This window comes from Dendropsophus ebraccatus, chromosome 5 (assembly GCF_027789765.1).
Source record: "Dendropsophus ebraccatus isolate aDenEbr1 chromosome 5, aDenEbr1.pat, whole genome shotgun sequence".
In the NCBI taxonomy this organism is placed as follows: domain Eukaryota; kingdom Metazoa; phylum Chordata; class Amphibia; order Anura; family Hylidae; genus Dendropsophus; species Dendropsophus ebraccatus.
The window spans coordinates 129,504,481-129,523,886 of record NC_091458.1 but is presented as its reverse complement, the minus strand read 5'-3'; the positions used below and the strand labels follow the sequence as shown (position 1 = coordinate 129,523,886).

General features: G+C 44.0%; 1 protein-coding gene across 3 annotated transcripts in view; it reads left to right on the top strand.

Annotated features, from left to right (window-relative positions):
* REPS2 (RALBP1 associated Eps domain containing 2) overlaps positions 1-19,406 on the top strand; it is a 97,480-nt gene that overhangs the window by 17,675 nt on the left and 60,399 nt on the right. For all 3 annotated transcript variants that reach the window (XM_069971242.1, XM_069971243.1, XM_069971241.1), the window contains exons 4-5: positions 6,351-6,456; positions 17,827-17,930. In XM_069971242.1, the coding sequence (XP_069827343.1) occupies positions 6,351-6,456; positions 17,827-17,930 (210 nt within the window). The remainder of the gene's footprint in view (positions 1-6,350; positions 6,457-17,826; positions 17,931-19,406) is intronic.

The following is a 19,406-nucleotide window of genomic DNA, read 5'->3' as shown; positions in this document are numbered from 1 at the left end:
TTGCCTGCGATCACAAGAGGCAGGCTGGGACGGCCCCCGGCTGACGTGCGGGGCTGAGAGCATCAGGTAGGCAAAAAGACAGGTCCCGCGAAGCTCCGCCCCCTCTGCGGGAAGCCCCGCCCCCGCCGCGAGAAGCCCGCCAGCGCGCGTGACTAGAAGACTAGAGGAACCATTCAGGTGAGTAAAGATTTTTTTGTTTTAAAGGACATGATGGGGGTGTAGTGGTATGGTGGTGGAACAAGAGGATGATGGGGGCTGTAGTGGTATGGTGGTGGAACAAGAGGATGATGGGGGGTATAGTGGTATGATGAGGATGGAAAAGGAGGATGATGGGGGGTGTAGTGGTATGATGATGAAACAAGAAGATGATGGGGGTGTAGTTGTATGATCATGGAACAAGAGGATGATGAGGGGTGTAGTGGTATGATGATGGGGGTGTAGTGGTATGATCATGGAACAAGAGGATGATGAGGGGTGTAGTGGTATGATGATGGGGGTGTAGTGGTATGATCATGGAACAAGAGGATGATGGGGGTGTAGTGGTATGATGATGGAACAAGAGGATGATGGGGATGTAGTGGTATGATGATGAAACAAGAGGATGATGGGGGTGTAGTGGTATGATGATGAAACAAGAGGATGATGGGGGTGTAGTGGTATGATGATGATGGAACAAGAGGATGATGGGGGGTGTAGTGGTATGATGATGGAACAAGAGGATGATGGGGGGTGTAGTGGTATGATGATGAAACAAGAGGATGATGGGGGTGTAGTGGTATGATGATGAAACAAGAGGATAATGGGGGGTGTAGTGGTATGATGATGGAACAAGAGGATGATGGGGGGTATAGTGGTATGATGAGGATGGAAAAGGAGGATGATGGGGGGTGTAGTGGTATGATGATGAAACAAGAAGATGATGGGGGTGTAGTTGTATGATCATGGAACAAGAGGATGATGAGGGGTGTAGTGGTATGATGATGGGGGTGTAGTGGTATGATCATGGAACAAGAGGATGATGAGGGGTGTAGTGGTATGATGATGGGGGTGTAGTGGTATGATCATGGAACAAGAGGATGATGGGGGGTGTAGTGGTATGATGATGGAACAAGAGGATGATGGGGATGTAGTGGTATGATGATGAAACAAGAGGATGATGGGGGTGTAGTGGTATGATGATGAAACAAGAGGATGATGGGGGTGTAGTGGTATGATGATGATGGAACAAGAGGATGATGGGGGGTGTAGTGGTATGATGATGGAACAAGAGGATGATGGGGGGTGTAGTGGTATGATGATGAAACAAGAGGATGATGGGGGTGTAGTGGTATGATGATGAAACAAGAGGATAATGGGGGGTGTAGTGGTATGATGATGGAACAAGAGGATGATGGGGGGTGTAGTGGTATGATGATGATGGAACAAGAGGATGATGGGGGTGTAGTAGTATGATGATGATGGAACAAGAGGATGATGGGGGGTGTAGTGGTATGATGATGATGGAACAAGAGGATGATGGGGGTGTAGTGGTATGATGATGAAACAAGAGGATGATGGGGGGTGTAGTGGTATGATGATGAAACAAGAGGATGATGGGGGTGTAGTGGTATGATGATGAAACAAGAGGATGATGGGGGTGTAGTGGTATGATGATGAAACAAGAGGATGATGGGGGTGTAGTGGTATGATGATGGGGGTGTAGTGGTATGATGATGAAACAAGAGGATGATGGGGGTGTAGTGGTATGATGATGATGGAACAAGAGGATGATGGGGGGTGTAGTGGTATGATGATGATGGAACAAGAGGATGATGGGGGTGTAGTGGTATGATGATGATGGAACAAGAGGATGATGGGGGGTGTAGTGGTATGATGATGATGGAACAAGAGGATGATGGGGGTGTAGTGGTATGATGATGAAACAAAAGATGATGGGGGTGTAGTGGTATGATTATGATGGAACAAGAGGATGATGAGGGGTGTAGTGGTATGATGATGATGGAACAAGAGGATGATGGGGGGTGTAGTGGTATGATGATGAAGGAACAAGAGGATGATGAAGGGTGTAGTGGTATGATGGAGGGCAGGTGGATGAAAGGGGTAGTAGTATGGTGATGAAGGGGCAGGAGGAGGGGACAACATGGGGGGCATCTGTAAGGGGGATAAAATGGGGGGCCATCTATATGGGGGATAACATGAGGGGCATCTATATGGGGGATACCATGGGGGGTTATCTATAAGGGGGAAACATTGGGGGGCCATCTATAAGGTGGACTACATGGGGGGTGTATACAATAGGGCATGCACAGAGGGGGATATGTACTATAAGGGGATCACATAGTGTCAGGGCTAGCTACTAAATGAGGGTGTAAAGGGGCCAATACAGATGTGCAGTGTGTATAGAGATGAGGATGGTGTCAGTGTGAGGAGACTAATATGTCTGTCTGGCAGATTCTGTGGATTCGTGGCTCAGACGTTCTCATAATGGCCCAGGGCAGATGGAGAAGAAGATGAAAAGGGAAGAACTCCGATCAGAGAAGACGTCCCCTGTGAGTCACTTGATATAACTGCACTGTAATGTATATGGTGTATAGAGCCTGTGTGGAGCTGCATCCACCTCTATATGACTGGATGAGGTGATATTGGTCTATGTACAGAGGATTATATTCAGTAGCAGTGGTGGTGTTAGTCAGTATGTGGTGGTATTAGTCAGTAGCAGCAGTGGTGTTAGTCAGTATGTGGTGGTATTAGTCAGTAGCAGCAGTGGTGTTAGTCAGTATGTGGTGGTATTATTTGTTGTTATCTGGTACTGTGTTTTATTGGATTTAGTATACTGGATTTGGTCAGTAACAATATGGTGGTGATGGTTGTGGTGTGGCAGTAATATTTCCCCTTGTGTACTGGTAATATGGGTCTCAGTAAACAGGATTTGTTTAGTAACAGTATGGCGGTAATATGTACGGTGATAATATTTCCTGTATACTGGTATTATTGGTAATATCAGTCTTGAGATATATATCTACCAATAGCATCGAGAAAGGGGGGGGGGGCCCAAGTTGACCTCTTGCACCAGGGCCCAAGAGACATTAGCTACGCCCCTGTGCCAACTGTAAAGCATCCTGAAACCATTCATGTGTGGGGTTACTTCTCAGCCAAGGGAATCGGCTCTCTCACAGTCTTGCCTAAAAACACAGCCATGAATAAAGAATGGTACCAGAATGTCCTCCAAGAGCAACTTCTCCCAACTGTCCAAGAGCAGTTTGGCAATCAACAATGCCTTTTTCAGCATGATGGAGCACCTTGCCATAAAGCAAAGGTGATAACTAAATGGCTCAGGGAACAAACCATAGAAATTTTGGGTCCATGGCCTGGAAACTCCCCAGATCTTAATGCCATTGAGAACTTGTGGTCAATCATCAAGAGACAGGTGGACAAATAAAAACCAACAAATTCTGACAAAATGCAATCATTGATTGTGCAAGAATGGACTGCTATCAGTCAGGATTTGGTCCAGTAGTTGATTGAGAGAATGCCAGAGAGAGTTGCAGAGGTCCTGAAGAAGAAGGGTCAACACTGCAAATATTGACTTGCTGCATTAACTCATTCTAACTGTCAACATAAGCTTTTGCTACTCATAATATGATTGCAATTATATTTCTGTATGTGATAAAAACATCTGACAAACACACATAAAAACCAGAAGGCAGCAGATCATGTGAAAATATAATACCATTAGACGTATGCATAATAATGTTAACCTTTTACATGAATATGTACGTGAATGCTATCAGCCAAATAAAACAAAAAATTCTTCTAACACTAAGGCTCCGTTCCCACTGAGCAAAGGTAGCGGAATTCCGCGACGGAATTGTCCGCCGCGGAATGCCGTTAGCCTCCCGCTCATAATGGGACTCTATGGGAGGCGCGCGCTCCTGCCCTGTCCGCGCTGAAGAATGAACATGTTCATTCTTCAGCGCGTACAGAGCAGCAGCGCGCGCCTCCCATAGACACCCATTATGAGCGGGAGGCTAACGGCATTCCGCGGCGGACAATTCCGTCGCGGAATTCCGCTAGCTTTGCTCAGTGGGAACGGGGCCTAAGGGGGAGATTTATCAAACATGGTGTAAAGTGAAACTGGCTCAGTTGCCCCTAGCAACCAATCAGATTCCACCTTTCATTTCTCACAGACTCTTTGGAAAATGAAAGGTGGAATCTGATTGGTTGCTAGGGGCAACTGAGACAGTTTCACTTTACACCATGTTTGATAAATCGACCGATTCGGACGATTATCGCTACGTGGAATAGAGACAACGATCAGCCGATGATCGTTGTCATCGGCTGATTGTTGATATAGGTTAGGACCTATATTTGTCGGCGCCGACCGCGCACTGCTACGTGGAATAGCGGTGCGTGGCCGGCGACTGACGATATACATTACCTATTCATGGTGCAGGGCTCCTCTTCTTCTGTTTCTCCCCGGGTCCCGCGCGCTCCTCCAGCGCCAGGGCGGCCTGTCAGCTGAGACTCGGCCAGTGATTGGCTGAGTGGCCTGTCAGCCGACACAGGCCGCCCTGACACTGGAGGAGCGCGTGGGACCCGGGAGAAGAGGAGCCCTGCACCATGAATAGGTAATGTATACTAGTTAAGCTAGGGCTGCAAGGACATTGGTAACGATGTCCCTGCAGCGCTTGTTTAATGATAATCGGGCCATGGAATAGGCCCAGTAAACGAGCGCCGATCTCGTTTATCGGGCCCCATCGGCCCATGGAATACCACCCTAAGTTTGACAGCATAAAATATTTCAGCACAGATAATTTCATCTCCTCATATTTCCTATTTTAAGCCTTTGGGAGTCAGAGTATCTAATGTGGGACAAGACAAAACAAGCAAAAGATTTTTTAATATTGCCACCTCTCCCGTGATACTCTAATGGTAGATTTATGTGAAAGGTTAACCTTAAAGGGGAAATATCAGCAGGTTAGACGAATCGAACCTGCTGATAGGCCCTTATAGTGCACGGGGCACCGAGGAGGAAGGCATATGTCTTACCTTCATCCTGAGCGCCATTCCCATGCTGTTAGTCGTTTACTCCTCGGTCTAGTATGACTGTTAGGAGCACTGGCCCACCCCATAGCTCCCATTCGCCTGTTCTATTGATATTTATTAGAAGGGGTGGGCCGGCCGGGGCAGATCTGCACTATGGGTGCCGTGCAGTGCTCCAAACAGTGAAACATTTAAAGGGGTTGTCCAGTGAAAATCTTTTTCTTTCAAATCAACTTGTTTGAGAAAGTTATACAGATTTGTAATTTACGTTTATTTAAAAATCTCCAGTCTTCCTATACTTATCAGCTGCTGTATGTCCTCCAGGAAATGTTTTTTTTTTCAGTCTGACACAGTGCTCTCTGCTGCCACCTCTGTCCAGAGCAGCAGCAAATCCCCATAGAAAACCTCTCCTGCTCTAGACAGTTCCAATCTCAGACAGAGGTGGCAGCAGAGAGCACTGTGTCAGACTGAAAAGAAAACAACATTTTCTGCAGGATATACAGCAGCTGATAAGTAGGGGAAGACTTGATTTTTTTTCTTTTTAAATAGAAGTAAATTACAAATCTATATAACTTCTGAATCCAGTTGATTTGAAAGAAAAAGATTTTCGCTGGATAATCTCTTTAATTGCAAGGGAACGGTGCCGAGGATGAAGGTAAGTCACTTGCACCTCTTAGCCTTCTGCGCAATAGGGGGCTATCAGCAAGCTAGTTTTGTCCAAACTACTGATACTTTGCCTTTAATATGCATCTTGTGTGATACGTCTGTTTGTTGCATAATCTCTACATTAGAGTGTAATTATGTATTCTTTGATGTCCTGTTATATTATCGCACAGCTTTTTTGTGATTATGTCATGATTTCACAAGTCTACAGTATTTTTTTCATATATATATATATATATATATATATATATATATATATATATATGATGTCTGTTGTATGATCAGTGTGATGAGTGTTAGCCGCTATGCGTGCAGCAATGCTAAATAAATCTGTGTAAAGCAACTGAATTCTGAGTCCTTCTACTATCCATGACTATACAGTATGGCGGACACATATGTCGGGGCTTCACCAGACGTGTAGATCTGACAGACTCCGCTAATGCAGTGTGAAAACTGGAGGACAAAATTAGCTCCAGAAATAAACGTTTTCTAATGTACTAATATTTTTCTAATAAAAGTCCCCCCATGTTGTGGCCTGTGCTATTGCTTTCTTCACTTGTGTTGTAGATAGTTCAGTGGATTTCCAACATAATGTCCGTGCATGTACTTTTACCATAGATTTACCAAGATATTTTTTCTTTAAGTCAGAAGCCAAGATATGTGTGACATCACCCCAGAAGTCTGCTTTCTCTACATCCCCAGAATACGTGCAAGGGAAAAAGCAAAGCAGCCCTGAACAGCACAGTGGAGGTAAGGGAATAGAATTCATGGATTTCATCTGTTCTTAAAATGAACACATAGGAGGATTGTGAGCCTGTAGGAGGGAACGTTCTGGAGGGAGAATACAGTATGTCTCACCCAAAATCTTAAACTGAGTCAAATAAAGAGTTATAGTAAGCTGGGTTTCCCCAGTCGTTTGGGCCAGGACTTTACAGCTAATGAACCACCGGGAACATCACTTTGGGCATTATATTTTAATGGAACGGTGCTGGTCTTTTCGGGGGCACTAGCCTGCCCCAGAGCACTGGGGGCAGGTCGTCTGACCCCCGGTTTTGATGCTTTTCCCTCTGTGACACGGCTCCATTAGATTCAATGGAGCCGCATCACAGAGGGGAGGGGGTTTGCCACACCAGGGGCCCGAAAAGACCGGCGCTGTGCGTGGGAACCGGGTAGCGGTTCAAAAAAAGGACTGCGCCAGCGGCATCCCCAATATATTAAGTTATAATACCCAAAGTGATGTACCTGGTGGTACATTCGCTTTAGTGGAATAGTGGAATGGTTGTATAGGGGGCAAAGGGGCATGAGAGAGCAGGAAGAGCAGACAAGCAGCCTGTGCAGTTTGGAGACTGTCTGGGCACACAAAACGCTGGATTCACAGGTCAGAAAGCTCAGTACTGATCTGAGAAGATTGCAGGATGTTGTGCTGTGTAGGGCTGCCTTTTGTCCTCTCCGTGCTCACTCATCCCCCTTGGCCCCTCCCACCTTCATAGACCATAATGGACACAGAAATCCTGCTTCTTCTGAAGTGAGGGTGGGAGGCTGCAAAACAGCTTTTTGCGTACAGAAGGAAACTCTTTCACTTAATAAAATCTATTACAGTGTTTCTTAAAATCGCTTGTACTATTGATTTCTGCAAAGTGATATTTAAATGACAGTTACACTTTAAGGTCAGGGAAAGTTGCTGGATTCGTAAATCGACTATACAGGTTAGAGAGGAAATATAGCCACATAATGGGGGTGTAGGAGGTCTGACTACTTGGATGCTATATACTCTGAGTATATAAATAGGTGAGGAACCTTCTTATGTTTACAGAGGGGCAGGGGATTGTTTTCTACTTTATTGCATGTGTTATATGCTGGAAAGTACCTGCACAGCTTTACTGCCATTGGTTTGTTTTGTGACAGCTAAAGCCAAGTTTGCACTTGAAGCTATTAAGTCTGTAAGGTGTCATTGCCAACCACACCCCACATGCACAGGTCCTGACAGCAAATATCTGTCTGTAAAGTGTGTGTTACAGAGTAAACTGAGAAACAACTGGAAAGGGTATTTTTTTATCTTAAATAACATAGTTATACTTGTAGGACTCAATATTCTTGCAAATACAGTCATTTAGAAAACTTGCCTCCTTCTTCTGCTATGCTGCTCTTTCCCACCCATTTTTGACAGCTCCTTGTCTAGCTTACAGACTACCACTCTGCTCTTAAAGCAAATGTCTGTTTGATATAGATATACTGTATATTGTTATAGTGTAGATGTATAGAGGTGTATTGTATATATATATATATATATATATTTTTTTTTTTATACAGTAATACCTCGGTTCCCAAACACCTCAGTGTTTAAACAATTTGATATTCAAACAAAATTTTCCCCTGAAGTTTTGCTCGGTATCTGAACAAAATCAGGGGGATAACAGTTAGGGGTGTTCGGGAACAGGAGCGGTGATTCTTGTGAGGCAGGAGTGGGCGGCTATTTAAACTTGCCGTCGTGCTCCTGCTCCTCTCAGCTGCTGGGGACACCTTGTAAAGACTCGGGGATTCTTCTCATTATGATGGGATTCCCCACTTCTTTACAGGGTGTCCTCCTCTGCTGAGAGGAGCAGGAGCACGACGGCAAGTTTAAATAGCCGCCCGCTCCTGCCTCTCACTGGGGGAACGCCCTGTCTCTCCACATCCCCCCTGCCGGCCCGGAGCACCTCCCGTACACTACCCCAGCCTGCAGCACGCCCGTGCTGTTGTGCCCGCAGCCCTGCTCACCAGCTCCTTAGCCACTTGCTTCTGCTGCTCACCACCGCCTCTGCAGGGTAAAGGAGAGTCTGCAGAGGCAGCGGGGAGCAGCAGGAGCAAGTGGCTAAGGAGCTGGTGAGCGGGGCTGCGGGCACAACAGCATGGGCGTGCTGCAGGCTGGGGAAGTGTACAGGATGTGCTCCTGCCCCTCTCTGCTGCAGGGGACACCCTGTAAAGATGTGGGGAGTCCAATCATAATGAGGGGAATCCCCGATTCTTTACAAGGTGGCAAGTTTAAATAGCCGTCCGCTCCTGCCTCTCACTGTTGCTGGGAACATGCAGCTTTTTTTTACGCTCTGTGGGCCGGGTGCCCTGCACCTGACCCATGGGTTGTAAAAACCAATTAATTAGATTTACATTGTTCCCTATGGGAACTTACAGCTCGGTTCTTGAACTGCTCAGTTCTGGAACAGCCTTCCAGAACCGAATATGTTCGAGAACCAAGTTCCACTGTAAATTATACTATGCATTTTATACTATACTATTTTCATACATATATATGCTTTTAGAGTAGAGTGGTGGTTTGTTAGCATGCAGCATGTGTTTTAAGGGTTTTATAAGTGCCTTAAACTAAAATGTTTGTATATCTACTGTTTGATTATATTTGAAAAATAAAATGTTTCAAGATTTGCACAAATATTTATGATGATGAGCTCTACGTTTACTATAATTAGTTTATAGGAATACTCCTTTAAATAATGCTGTATCAGCAAAGTTCCTGCAGCACAGACAAACAAACCTACCTCATTTTATAGCTTTTCAACCATTTTTGTATTGTTTTCTTTAAGGCAGGGGCGTACAAACAGCTGTCTATATTTCCTCTAGTTATGGCCTCAGCCTGGCTATGTGGACATAGCTCATTGCACAGGCAGATTATCTACTGAAAGTCGCAGACAAGTTGCCCAAAATATTTTGGCTATGCAACTTGGATGAAACTTGCTGTCACATGACCCAAAGTCTCCATGTAGCCCCAACCTTAGTCTGGGGATTCCATTCCTTGTTGGGCCTATCCTTAGGATATTGAAGGGGTACGCCAGAAGAAAAAATAATGTTTTTTTTAAATTAACCGGTACCAGAAAGCTATGTAGATTTGAAAATTACTTGTATTAAAAAAAATGCGATCTCTCCACTACTTATCGGCTGCTGTATGACCTGCGGGAAGTTGTGTTTTCTTTCCAGTCTGACACAGTGCTCTCTGCTGCCTCATCTGTCTGTGACAGGAACTGTCCAGAGCAGGAGAGGTTTTCTATGGGGATTTACTATTGCTCTGGACAGTTCCTGTCACAGACAGAGGTGGCAGCAGAGAGCACTGAGTCAAACTGGAAAGAAAACACCACTTCCTGCAGGACATACAGTAGCTGATAAGTACTGGAAGATTTGATATTTTTTTTAAATAGAAGTAGATTACAAATCTGTATAAATTTCTGACACCAGTTAATCTCCGGGGTACTCTTTAATTGATCTAAGGGGTCTGATACTTAAAGGGGCTGTGGTGCTTGGGTGAGCACTACAGCTTCTTTATTGTTTTTATCAGGTTTAACTAGATAGTGTAATACTTTTTGTAGAAGCTGTATTTGGTGTAGCAGTTGTGGAATAATATTATTAAAACTTGCAATTTCCATTCTGGACACTCAGTCTAATAAAATGTGGACACTTCTAGTTCTCTATAAAAAAAACTTTTATAGCAGTCTGAACATTGTACTTTGAAACCAATACATTAATAAGAAGGGATCAGGCCATTCAGAGCAATAGTTGATGGTCACAACTCCACAGATTTCCCCATATGCAGTGATGGGCTATGTTCACACTACATTCTTTTTAAGAAAAGAACGGACGCTGATGGTAATGAAATCAGCCTTCATTCTTTTCTGCAGGGGTAGTATTGAATTGAAGTCATTGCAATGCCGCCCGCTGTGCTCAGACATCGTTATTTTAGAATGGGCGTTAAAATAATGAACAAGCCTTTCATGTCCGGACGCTGCTCACCAAACAGAGTCCGGAAACAATAGCTGTTCACACAATGTAAAGTACGACAGGGGGCCGAACTTTAAATTGTAGTGAATGGTTAATTGATTTGTGGGCACACCCAACTGTGTCCACAATTCAATTGTAAAAATAAATAATGTTCCTCAGCCGATACAGATGCAGGAACGTGCCGAACGCCACGTGTTATTCCCTGTGTGAATATAGCCGTAAGGAGAAACCTGTCCATCATTAGTTGTGGGTTGGAACAACAGTAGCGGTGAGTCTTTTCTGGCCGTGTGCTGCCTGCTTTTGGGGGTAGGTTGTCCTCTGATGTGAGGGTCTTTCCCTACCGCGTGCAGCCTTTTTTCTTTAAAGAGTCACACATTGTCATAATGCTTAGAGGTTGTGCTAGAGAGACCCTTCTTTCTGGAGGAGACATATTTTACAAACCCTTTTCCAAGAAGGGTGCCTTTTAGGAGAATCTGTAGTTTTCCAATAATATTCTGTATTAAAGTATAGTCCTTAAAGGAGAACTCTGGTGAAAATGCAGCGAGCCGGGGTAATGGGAAGAGAGTGAGGGGGATGAGGAGAGGATGATGGTGATGGTAGTCTCTCCTGAGCGTGGCACTGAGCTCCTCTGTGAGGGGATGCACTGAGGGCTGCAGAGGGAGAGTGTGCTATACCTGCAGGATGGCTGGAACTTGTCACGGTCACAGGTGGGCACGAGGGCTTCTGCAGGTACAGGGGGACTCTCTGACGCTTCCCGGGTATCTCTCTCTCTTCTGTGGCTGCTGCAGCGGTTTCTGTAGGGGGGCTGCACCCGTGTGTAAGGTAGTCGGTGGTGTGGACTTGTAGTTCCCCCGGGGCCAATCCCAAAATACTGCTGCCTGGTAATATGGCCCTTGATGGTGGTGTGGTGCAGGTGGACCAGACAACAGGGAGACAAGGAGGGAGGCAGTGTAACAACAACTCCTTTACTGTAAGACTTGCAGGTGTTATACAGTCCTTTAGCATACAGTGGTGAATACTGGCGGCTTTGACTGAGCTACTGTGCTTGTGAGAGCCTGGTGGTGTGAAGAGAGACGACCTGCCTTAGGTCCTGGTCTGCCAGTACGTGTGGGACGCTGGTGAGCACTGTGATCCTGTGGACTTCTCCCAATGGTGCTTGAGTCTGCTTCTCCCCTCCCTGTCTGCCAGGGAGCTTCCTGCAAAGTTACTGGGCCGGGCCTTAGGCCACAACTTTCGGTTCCCAGAGGATCCAGGGGTCCTAGTCAATCCTACCCCCCGAATGTCAGGAAGATGGGTGCCGAGGCTAAGTTAACTCGGCTCCCTCCTACAGCCAAGTCTCTCCACTGGGTGTCTGTCTTTAGGATTCCCACTGACTGTATATGTGCTGGCCCTTTCCTGAGGGGGCACCTGACAAACTGTCTCTCAAGGTCTCTCTTTCTCTCACCTCCAGCTGTCTGTTCTCTTGCTGCTCTGTGTAGGATCTTTCTCCTTGTTCCCCTCAGCAGCTTCTCTCTCTGTGGTGGTCTCCTGAGGTGATGTTATACCCTCTACAGCTGGTCACTTGTCTCCTGTCTCTTGTCTCAGCTTGTCTCTCTTGTCTCAACTTGTCTCAGCTAAACACTGCAACAGCTAGCCTTATATAGGGGGCCTATCTGCATAACCACACCCCCTTCTAGCAACTTCCAAGCTTACCACACTACCAAAGCAGTTCCCACTAAGGTCAGTAGATGTCGCTGTTGTGTGGCGTGCAGTGTAAGCATGTAACCCATCTCTGCCTGCCAGTTACTGGTACAGAGAAATACACAGAATAGTTGCACATAAAACATGTTAACTCCTAAAATAGACAATAAACTGCTTGTAGACAGGTGCCATCCTCAGCCCAGCCACAGGAACCATGCTCTGGTACACTACAAAAATACTGTGGGGGAGATTTATCAAACATAGTGTAAAGTGGAACTGGCTCAGTTTCCCCTAGCAACCAATCAGATTCCACCTTTCATTCCTCACAGACTCTTTGGAAAATGAAAGTTGGAATCTGATTGGTTGCTAGGGGTAACTGAGCCAGTTTCACTTTACACCATGTTTGATAAATCTCCTCCATAGTTTTCAAATCAGCTGGTGTCAGAAAGTTGTACATATTTGTAAATGAATTCTGTTTAAAAATCAAGTCTTGAAGTACTTATGAGCTGCTATATGTTCTGCAGGAAGTGGTGTTTTCTTTCCACTCTGACACAGTGCTCTCTGCTGACATCTCTGTCCAAGACAGGGACTGACCAGAAAAAGTAGAAAATCCCTATAGAAAACCTCTCCTGCCCTGGACAGTTCCTGTCATGGATGAAGGTGGCAGCAGAGACTGGAAAGAGTACATCACTTCCTGCAGGACATACAGCAGCTGATAAGTACTGGAGGAGATTTTTAACTGACAGTAATTTACAAATCTGTATAACTTTCTGACACCAGTTGATTTGAAAACTATTTTTTTTTTCACCGGATATAATATAATATAAGAATTCGTTAAAAAAACATGTCTGCCTATGTCTGTCTCCTTCTTATGTGTCTCTTGTCTTTCACATTGTCAGTAAGTGCTCTGTGTAATTTAGCCATGAAGCTTTGTATGGTATGTGTTCATTTGGAACATTAAATACGTCTTTTGTTTGTTGTGCTTGGAGATTATCCTTATTCTCATATAAAGTGAGATTTGAAGAATGATCATTTTATTTTTACACTCCTTACATATACCACAGCCATAAACATTGCATGATTCATGGTGGGCATGCCCTATAGCAGACGGCAGGCCCGTGCATGTAGGGAATAGTCTAATTATAGTGTCTCTGGGTTTATCAGCCTGTAATTTGGTTACAACATGGAAGCATTTTTACAATTTCCTCAAGTAATTAGAATATTAAAGGATTTTGTCAGTCTGCATTTATTTACAGCATCCTAAAGTCATTACGGGAATTGACTAGTCTTTCCCCTGTAGTTTGGTAGAACATGTGTCATACAGGAAAACTGCTTAGTACTTAATGTACAAAAATCATTTGTTTGTTATGCAAACAAAAAATATCTGAGAAGCTGTTTGGCGCAGTAGATATACCGCTGACATATACAATGAAAAATAAAATCTTGCACACCGTTGCTTAGTTCTGCTTATTTCCAGGGATATTCCGAAGGGTAAGGTTTCTCGGTGCAGCTACTGCAGACTTAGGCCTTGTTCAAACGTGGTAAGACATGGCCGGGTTATGGAACGGCCGGTGTCTGAGAAGATCATCCCGGCCCGTACTGCAGTACCGCCCGGATATTCTTCACTGCCGCTGAATTCGGATGCGGGCGCGTCTGCATCCGAAGTCCCCGCTGCACACAATGGAGCATGTGGCCGGAGCCGCACTCTCCATTGTGTGCACTGACAGGTTGTTTTGGGGCCGCTATTTAATAACATGTCAGTTTCTTGCAACACTGCTAGGGATCCCAGCCGTGATTATTATGGAACTTACATAGTGCTACCTTCTAAGGAATCCCCGCAATCCCCGAAACTTACGCAATGGGAACATAGCCTTAGGGTGGTATTACTGGGAACGATTTTTCGTCGATTACCTATCTCAAGCGACGGCTATGACAAACGATCTTAAACCGTTCATCCTATTACACAGGATGATGATCATTACTTACGGTCGTTCTTGTGGTCGTCCTTTCCTGGCTGATAGACCAGGGATCGGCCAAACAACGTGTTATTACACCGAATGATGTTCGAACGATTTGTGAACGATCAAAGATGAAAATAGGTTCAGATTCTATCAAACGGTCAACGATTTCTCATTGGTCATTGCCGGCTATTACACTAAACAATTATCGTTAAAATAAGAATGATCTAACCATCTTTCGAAAGATAATCATCCTGCTAACAGCTCCAGGTGGTAACCTGACAGACCCCATTAAAGTTAATGGAGGCTCTTGGGATTCATTAGTTGTCTGGCACCCTGCTCTGTACTGACGAGGGACAATAACCCAGAAACAGCTGTCTACAGAGAGGTATTCTTTATTTTTGGAGAGATTTTAGGCTTGGCATATATCCCTAGTAGAGATGAGCAAACTTTTTTTTTTAAAATCTGGTCCACCAGGTTCATCAGACTTTATCAAAAAGTTCAGATTAGTCCAAACCTTAAACGAACTGCACTAAAACAGCTAAATGATTGAAGCTCTTTAAGGCCAGATTCACACACACCAGATCCGCAGCGGATTTTTTGCTGCAAATTAGTGGCAAAATCTGCTACGGATCTAATTTTCAATGAGATGACATACCAGTAATGGGATTGACATCCCACTGCAAGTATGTAAGTGACAGCCCCCTTAACCCCCCCCCCCCCCCCCCCCGCCAGCTGGAGCATACATTACTGTGTCCCTGCTCCGGCTTGCTTCTGGGGCTTCCGATGTCTGGATGTCCAGCCAGGAACCCCTGAAGCAAGCTGGAGTATGTATGCTCTGGTCGACGGGCCGTTAAGGGGGCTGTCACTTGGATACTCGCAGTGGGATGTTAATTCCGCTGCGAGTTTGTAATCACATTGAAAATGACAGACAAGGGATTTGTGTGTGAATCTAGCCTAAGAGCAGTTCAAAAAATATACTCTTCTATACTCATCTATCTACGCTCCCCTGGTATCCTTTTTCTCTGGTGTCGTCCACAACCGCCAAAATCCTGTTCATTTGAGACGGGACAGGACCACAACCTCAGCACTGTCCCATCTTAATCGGTCAGGGATTGGCTGATCAGGCTGTCACTCCGGGGGAGTATGGAGGTGTAAGACTTTTTTTGGATTGCGGCCACCATCATTCCAAACATGTTCCAAACTTTGGTTTGGTACCATACCAAACTTTTTGCAAAGTGTGGAACAAATCTTTGATCTCAGCTCATCTCTGATCCCTAGTCATGTTCTAAGAATCCTAGTTAGAGTGAAGCACTGACTTGAAGGGAAAGCCATCTTTTCAAGGTGATACGAGAGAGCTATCTTACATAACCTTTCTGGTTAGCCAATACGACTATCACTCCTAGAATACTTTCATCTTTTTGACACAAACGTATTTTACATCATACTTAAAAATAGAAAACCTCTGAGAAACAATGCAGCTCTGTACACATATGGTGTCAGCTTGAAGCGGTCTCACAGCGAGCTTCCTTCCTGCACTCAGTCCAAACAATTCAAGTGTTTTTACAAAGGTAGAAAAACAGATACCAAAAGAGCCGGGAGAACATGAGCTCCTGACTGATTCAAGTCACAAAGTTCAAACAACTATGGAGAAAGTTGTGTTTTCATTAAGTCACATGAAAATCTCATTTACAGTTTGTAGTCTGGTTTAACATGTAACGCTCAAATACGTACAAATAAATGATAGTGTATTAGTAGCACTGTGTAAGCTTCACAGCAAAACCAGATTAGATATAGAGTGTTTGCTGTATGCATATACCTGTTTGTCACTTGAAAGCATAGTCTTTTTTGCTTTTGAATCCAGACAAAAATATATACTTTCAGGAAACCAAAAATATATGGAGGCCTACCTTGGCAAGCCCTTGTCATGATCGCAATACTCGTACCTTGAGTTAGACATTGACAAAAAGAGGCCACCCTGGTATTTCTCTATTTATGTTCCAATACTCGCAACCGAGTGGGACTTAAGGGGCTATTTATCAGGGTGGTGTGGTGCTCTCCCTATCATGGAGGTACCCCGTGGCAAGAGGCTAGAGATATCTGGCTATCCCGTGTTTTGAGACTCGCAACCGAGACTCTGCGGACTCTTGTTTTGCATATTTAAATTTTGAGGGGCATCAGTAGAGACTCTTGATTGAGTACTTCATTGGAGTTTTTTTTCACTGTTCTCCTTGAGTTCAGTGATTACTGTGTTTTGTTGGGAGATTTCAGAGATAACTGAAATATCAATTCTGTCAGCAACATATTAATAGCAGAAGAAGGTGCATCTTTTTTCACAAATATATATATATATATATATATATATATCAGCTCTGTAACGTTATGCTAATAGATTAGATAGCTTTTTCATGGTGACCGGTTGCCGACATGCACAATGTCTGCTGATTGTTGTCTTTCAACGTCTTTCAACATGTTCTTTTAACGACTAGGACAGCAATAACTAGGATAGCGGCAGACCGCCGCTATCCCCTATGGCCTCCCCTGACGTGCCGCTCAACCAATCAGTGCGCTCTCCTGCCGCCTCCACTGATTGGCTGAGCGGGAGGCCAGGATGCCAGAGAAGCAGACCGGAGCACGGACTGGTAAAGTGTTCATTGGGTCGCCGCAGGTTAAGGGGGGGTGGTTTTTACATACTTGCAGCAGGATAAAAATTCCTCGGTGAGTATGTAATCCTATTCAAACTGACATTGCCGGGAATCGCAGCGGATTTCGTGAAATCTGCTGCGACTCCGCTATGTGTGAACCCACTCCTAAAATGCATGTGAGACGCCAGCAGAGATGAGCGAATTTACAATACAAACGAAGTAAATTGCTTTGTTAGCTCGGCAATCTGCTTATCAGCCGGCCGTCTTTGAAATCCATGCTGCTCTGCAGGGGCGGATTAACTTTACCATAGGCCCCGGGCTGTTCACCAAGTCTGAGCCCTCCCACCCCACTGTAACTATGGCAGCACTATCGTAGTGTTAATAGTACTGGATAGATAATGTCATGATGCCCTGATTTGTGCAAAATTGCAGTAAAAAAGCAGCAATTTTTTAGCAAATCATGGCACAAAGGTTTTCAGGAGACAAGACACCACTAAAGTCTGTTTTTTTGGGTGGCCATGGGCCCCCCAGGAGCTCAGGGCCCCAGGCTACTGCCCGAAACGGACCTAATATAATCCGCTACCGCTGCTCTGCCCCGCGTGCCTGGAAAAGCTGGATCCTTTGGAGAGAAGTTTCCCAGGATTGGATCCAGCTTTTCCAAGACACTTGGACCAGAGCGGTGCGGACTTCAAAAGCAGCCGACTAATAAGCAGATTTCTAAGCTAACGAAGCGATTAGCTTCGTTCGTACTGTAAATTTGCTCATCTCTTATTGTAACCACCTGACTGGATATAAGACACATGCACAAAAAAATAAAAATAAATAAATAAAATCCTTTAAAATGTGTATAATATTTAGTGGTATACAATGACATCCTCTATCGTTTGATTTTCTTACACCTCAAACATCCATCATTTCCCCAGCAGTGAAGAGGTTAAGCGACTTTTTTTTTCTTCTTTTTTTCGCAGCCTTCTATTGCTTTAAATTCAGTTAATTACCACTCGGAGCCTTGTAACCATGCAACAGCAGCCTGTGAGTCACATGACCGATTCTTCTTTATTATTCCCTCTCTGCAGCAGCAGTATACGAGACTAGACAACCTGCTCTACTTCAGCAGGATGGACACTTGCCGCTGAACTATGGAAACCAACCTGCAACGCTGCAGTCTTCTATTAGCCGGGTAAGGCTCTATATATCATCCTATAAGCAACACTGCAAATTCAATGCAGCAAGCCTGTCTAGATTCTAGAGCATGCCCTGCTGTATATGTATATAGATGGGGGTTTCTGCCGTCACCATAGCTCGCTCGGAGGAAACTGCAGCACCTGGATTCTTCCTTTAGTTTTCTAGGAATCCACCATTATAAATAAATTGCTGCTTATCGTGGAATGTAAAGATGGAATAAGATTATGGGAGACGGAAGGTTGGATGGGAACATTGCAGCAGCAAACACTGATCTGTTCTATAGGCTTTTTGCAGCGACTAGCAATGCATCCGTCACCTCTGCCTGCTGTCATTATCACATTTAACTATATATTTCATAACCGCAGAGGATACAGTAAGAGCATAGCCAAGGAGGTAGGAAAAGGAGAAAGTTTTTCATGGATGTCATGTAGTTACATATGCTACCTAATTTACATACAATTGTAGTCTTATAGCTTATGATGGGATTATAGTTTTTTTTCTCTATTAAATGTGAATATTAAAAGTGATCGTATGCATTGTCATTGCTTACATACACAATAAATAAATAAATAAATAAATCAGGCAAATCATAATGCACAGAAAGAGGTAAATCTTTAATGAATGGCATGAAAAAATATCAATATAGTTTTATGTATGATCAATTATTATGGTGAAATGTAATTATGTTTTATATGTATATGTTACAGATGATATATTATTGTGGTGTTAGTATAGGGAATAAAAAAATAGGAATAAACTGATGATTATAAACAGGTAATGTGGAGATGATGACTTTATAAACATAATAGGCACCTAAATATCCTGGAAAGAATACGCAGTATTGCTGCTGCCCCAGATTCTAAGGTTCTGCAGAATATGATGGCACCGTATAGGGCTACGTTGCCACAATGGAAAAATAAGGGCAAAGAACAGCCAATGTCGCAAAATGGTCGTTATTAATGATCATGATAATTACCAACGTTTGTTATATTTTTACATTGTGGGAACATAGCCTGAATAAAGCCTCTTCTTCTTCTTCTTAATATTATTGGGCTCTGTTTACACTACATTCAAGGCATCAAAAGCAACAAATCACCAGTGAACAATACATAATAGCGTGAATTTGCAATTTTGTTGCACAAATGTAAGTTTTTACTGTTTGTGAATGTGAATTTAGCATTTATATGATTTCATATTTCCCTGTGTATATGTATAGGTTGTGGTAAAAATGGTAAAAAAAAAAAAAAGTTGTAGGATCATAACCAGAGAGATTGAGCATGCATGTTTGACAGTGATTCTCCAGAACAGTGACTTAGAGATGACTCAGGGTGCCCTCACACATTTTTTTTGTCTGGCCTTTTTCGATCATTTTTTACTTTATGTGTGAATAATCTTTTTTGTGGTTTAGGCCTATGTGTGTGCTGAACTTTTTATGTCTCTGCCATCAAATGACCTAGTTGCTCCCCCACAA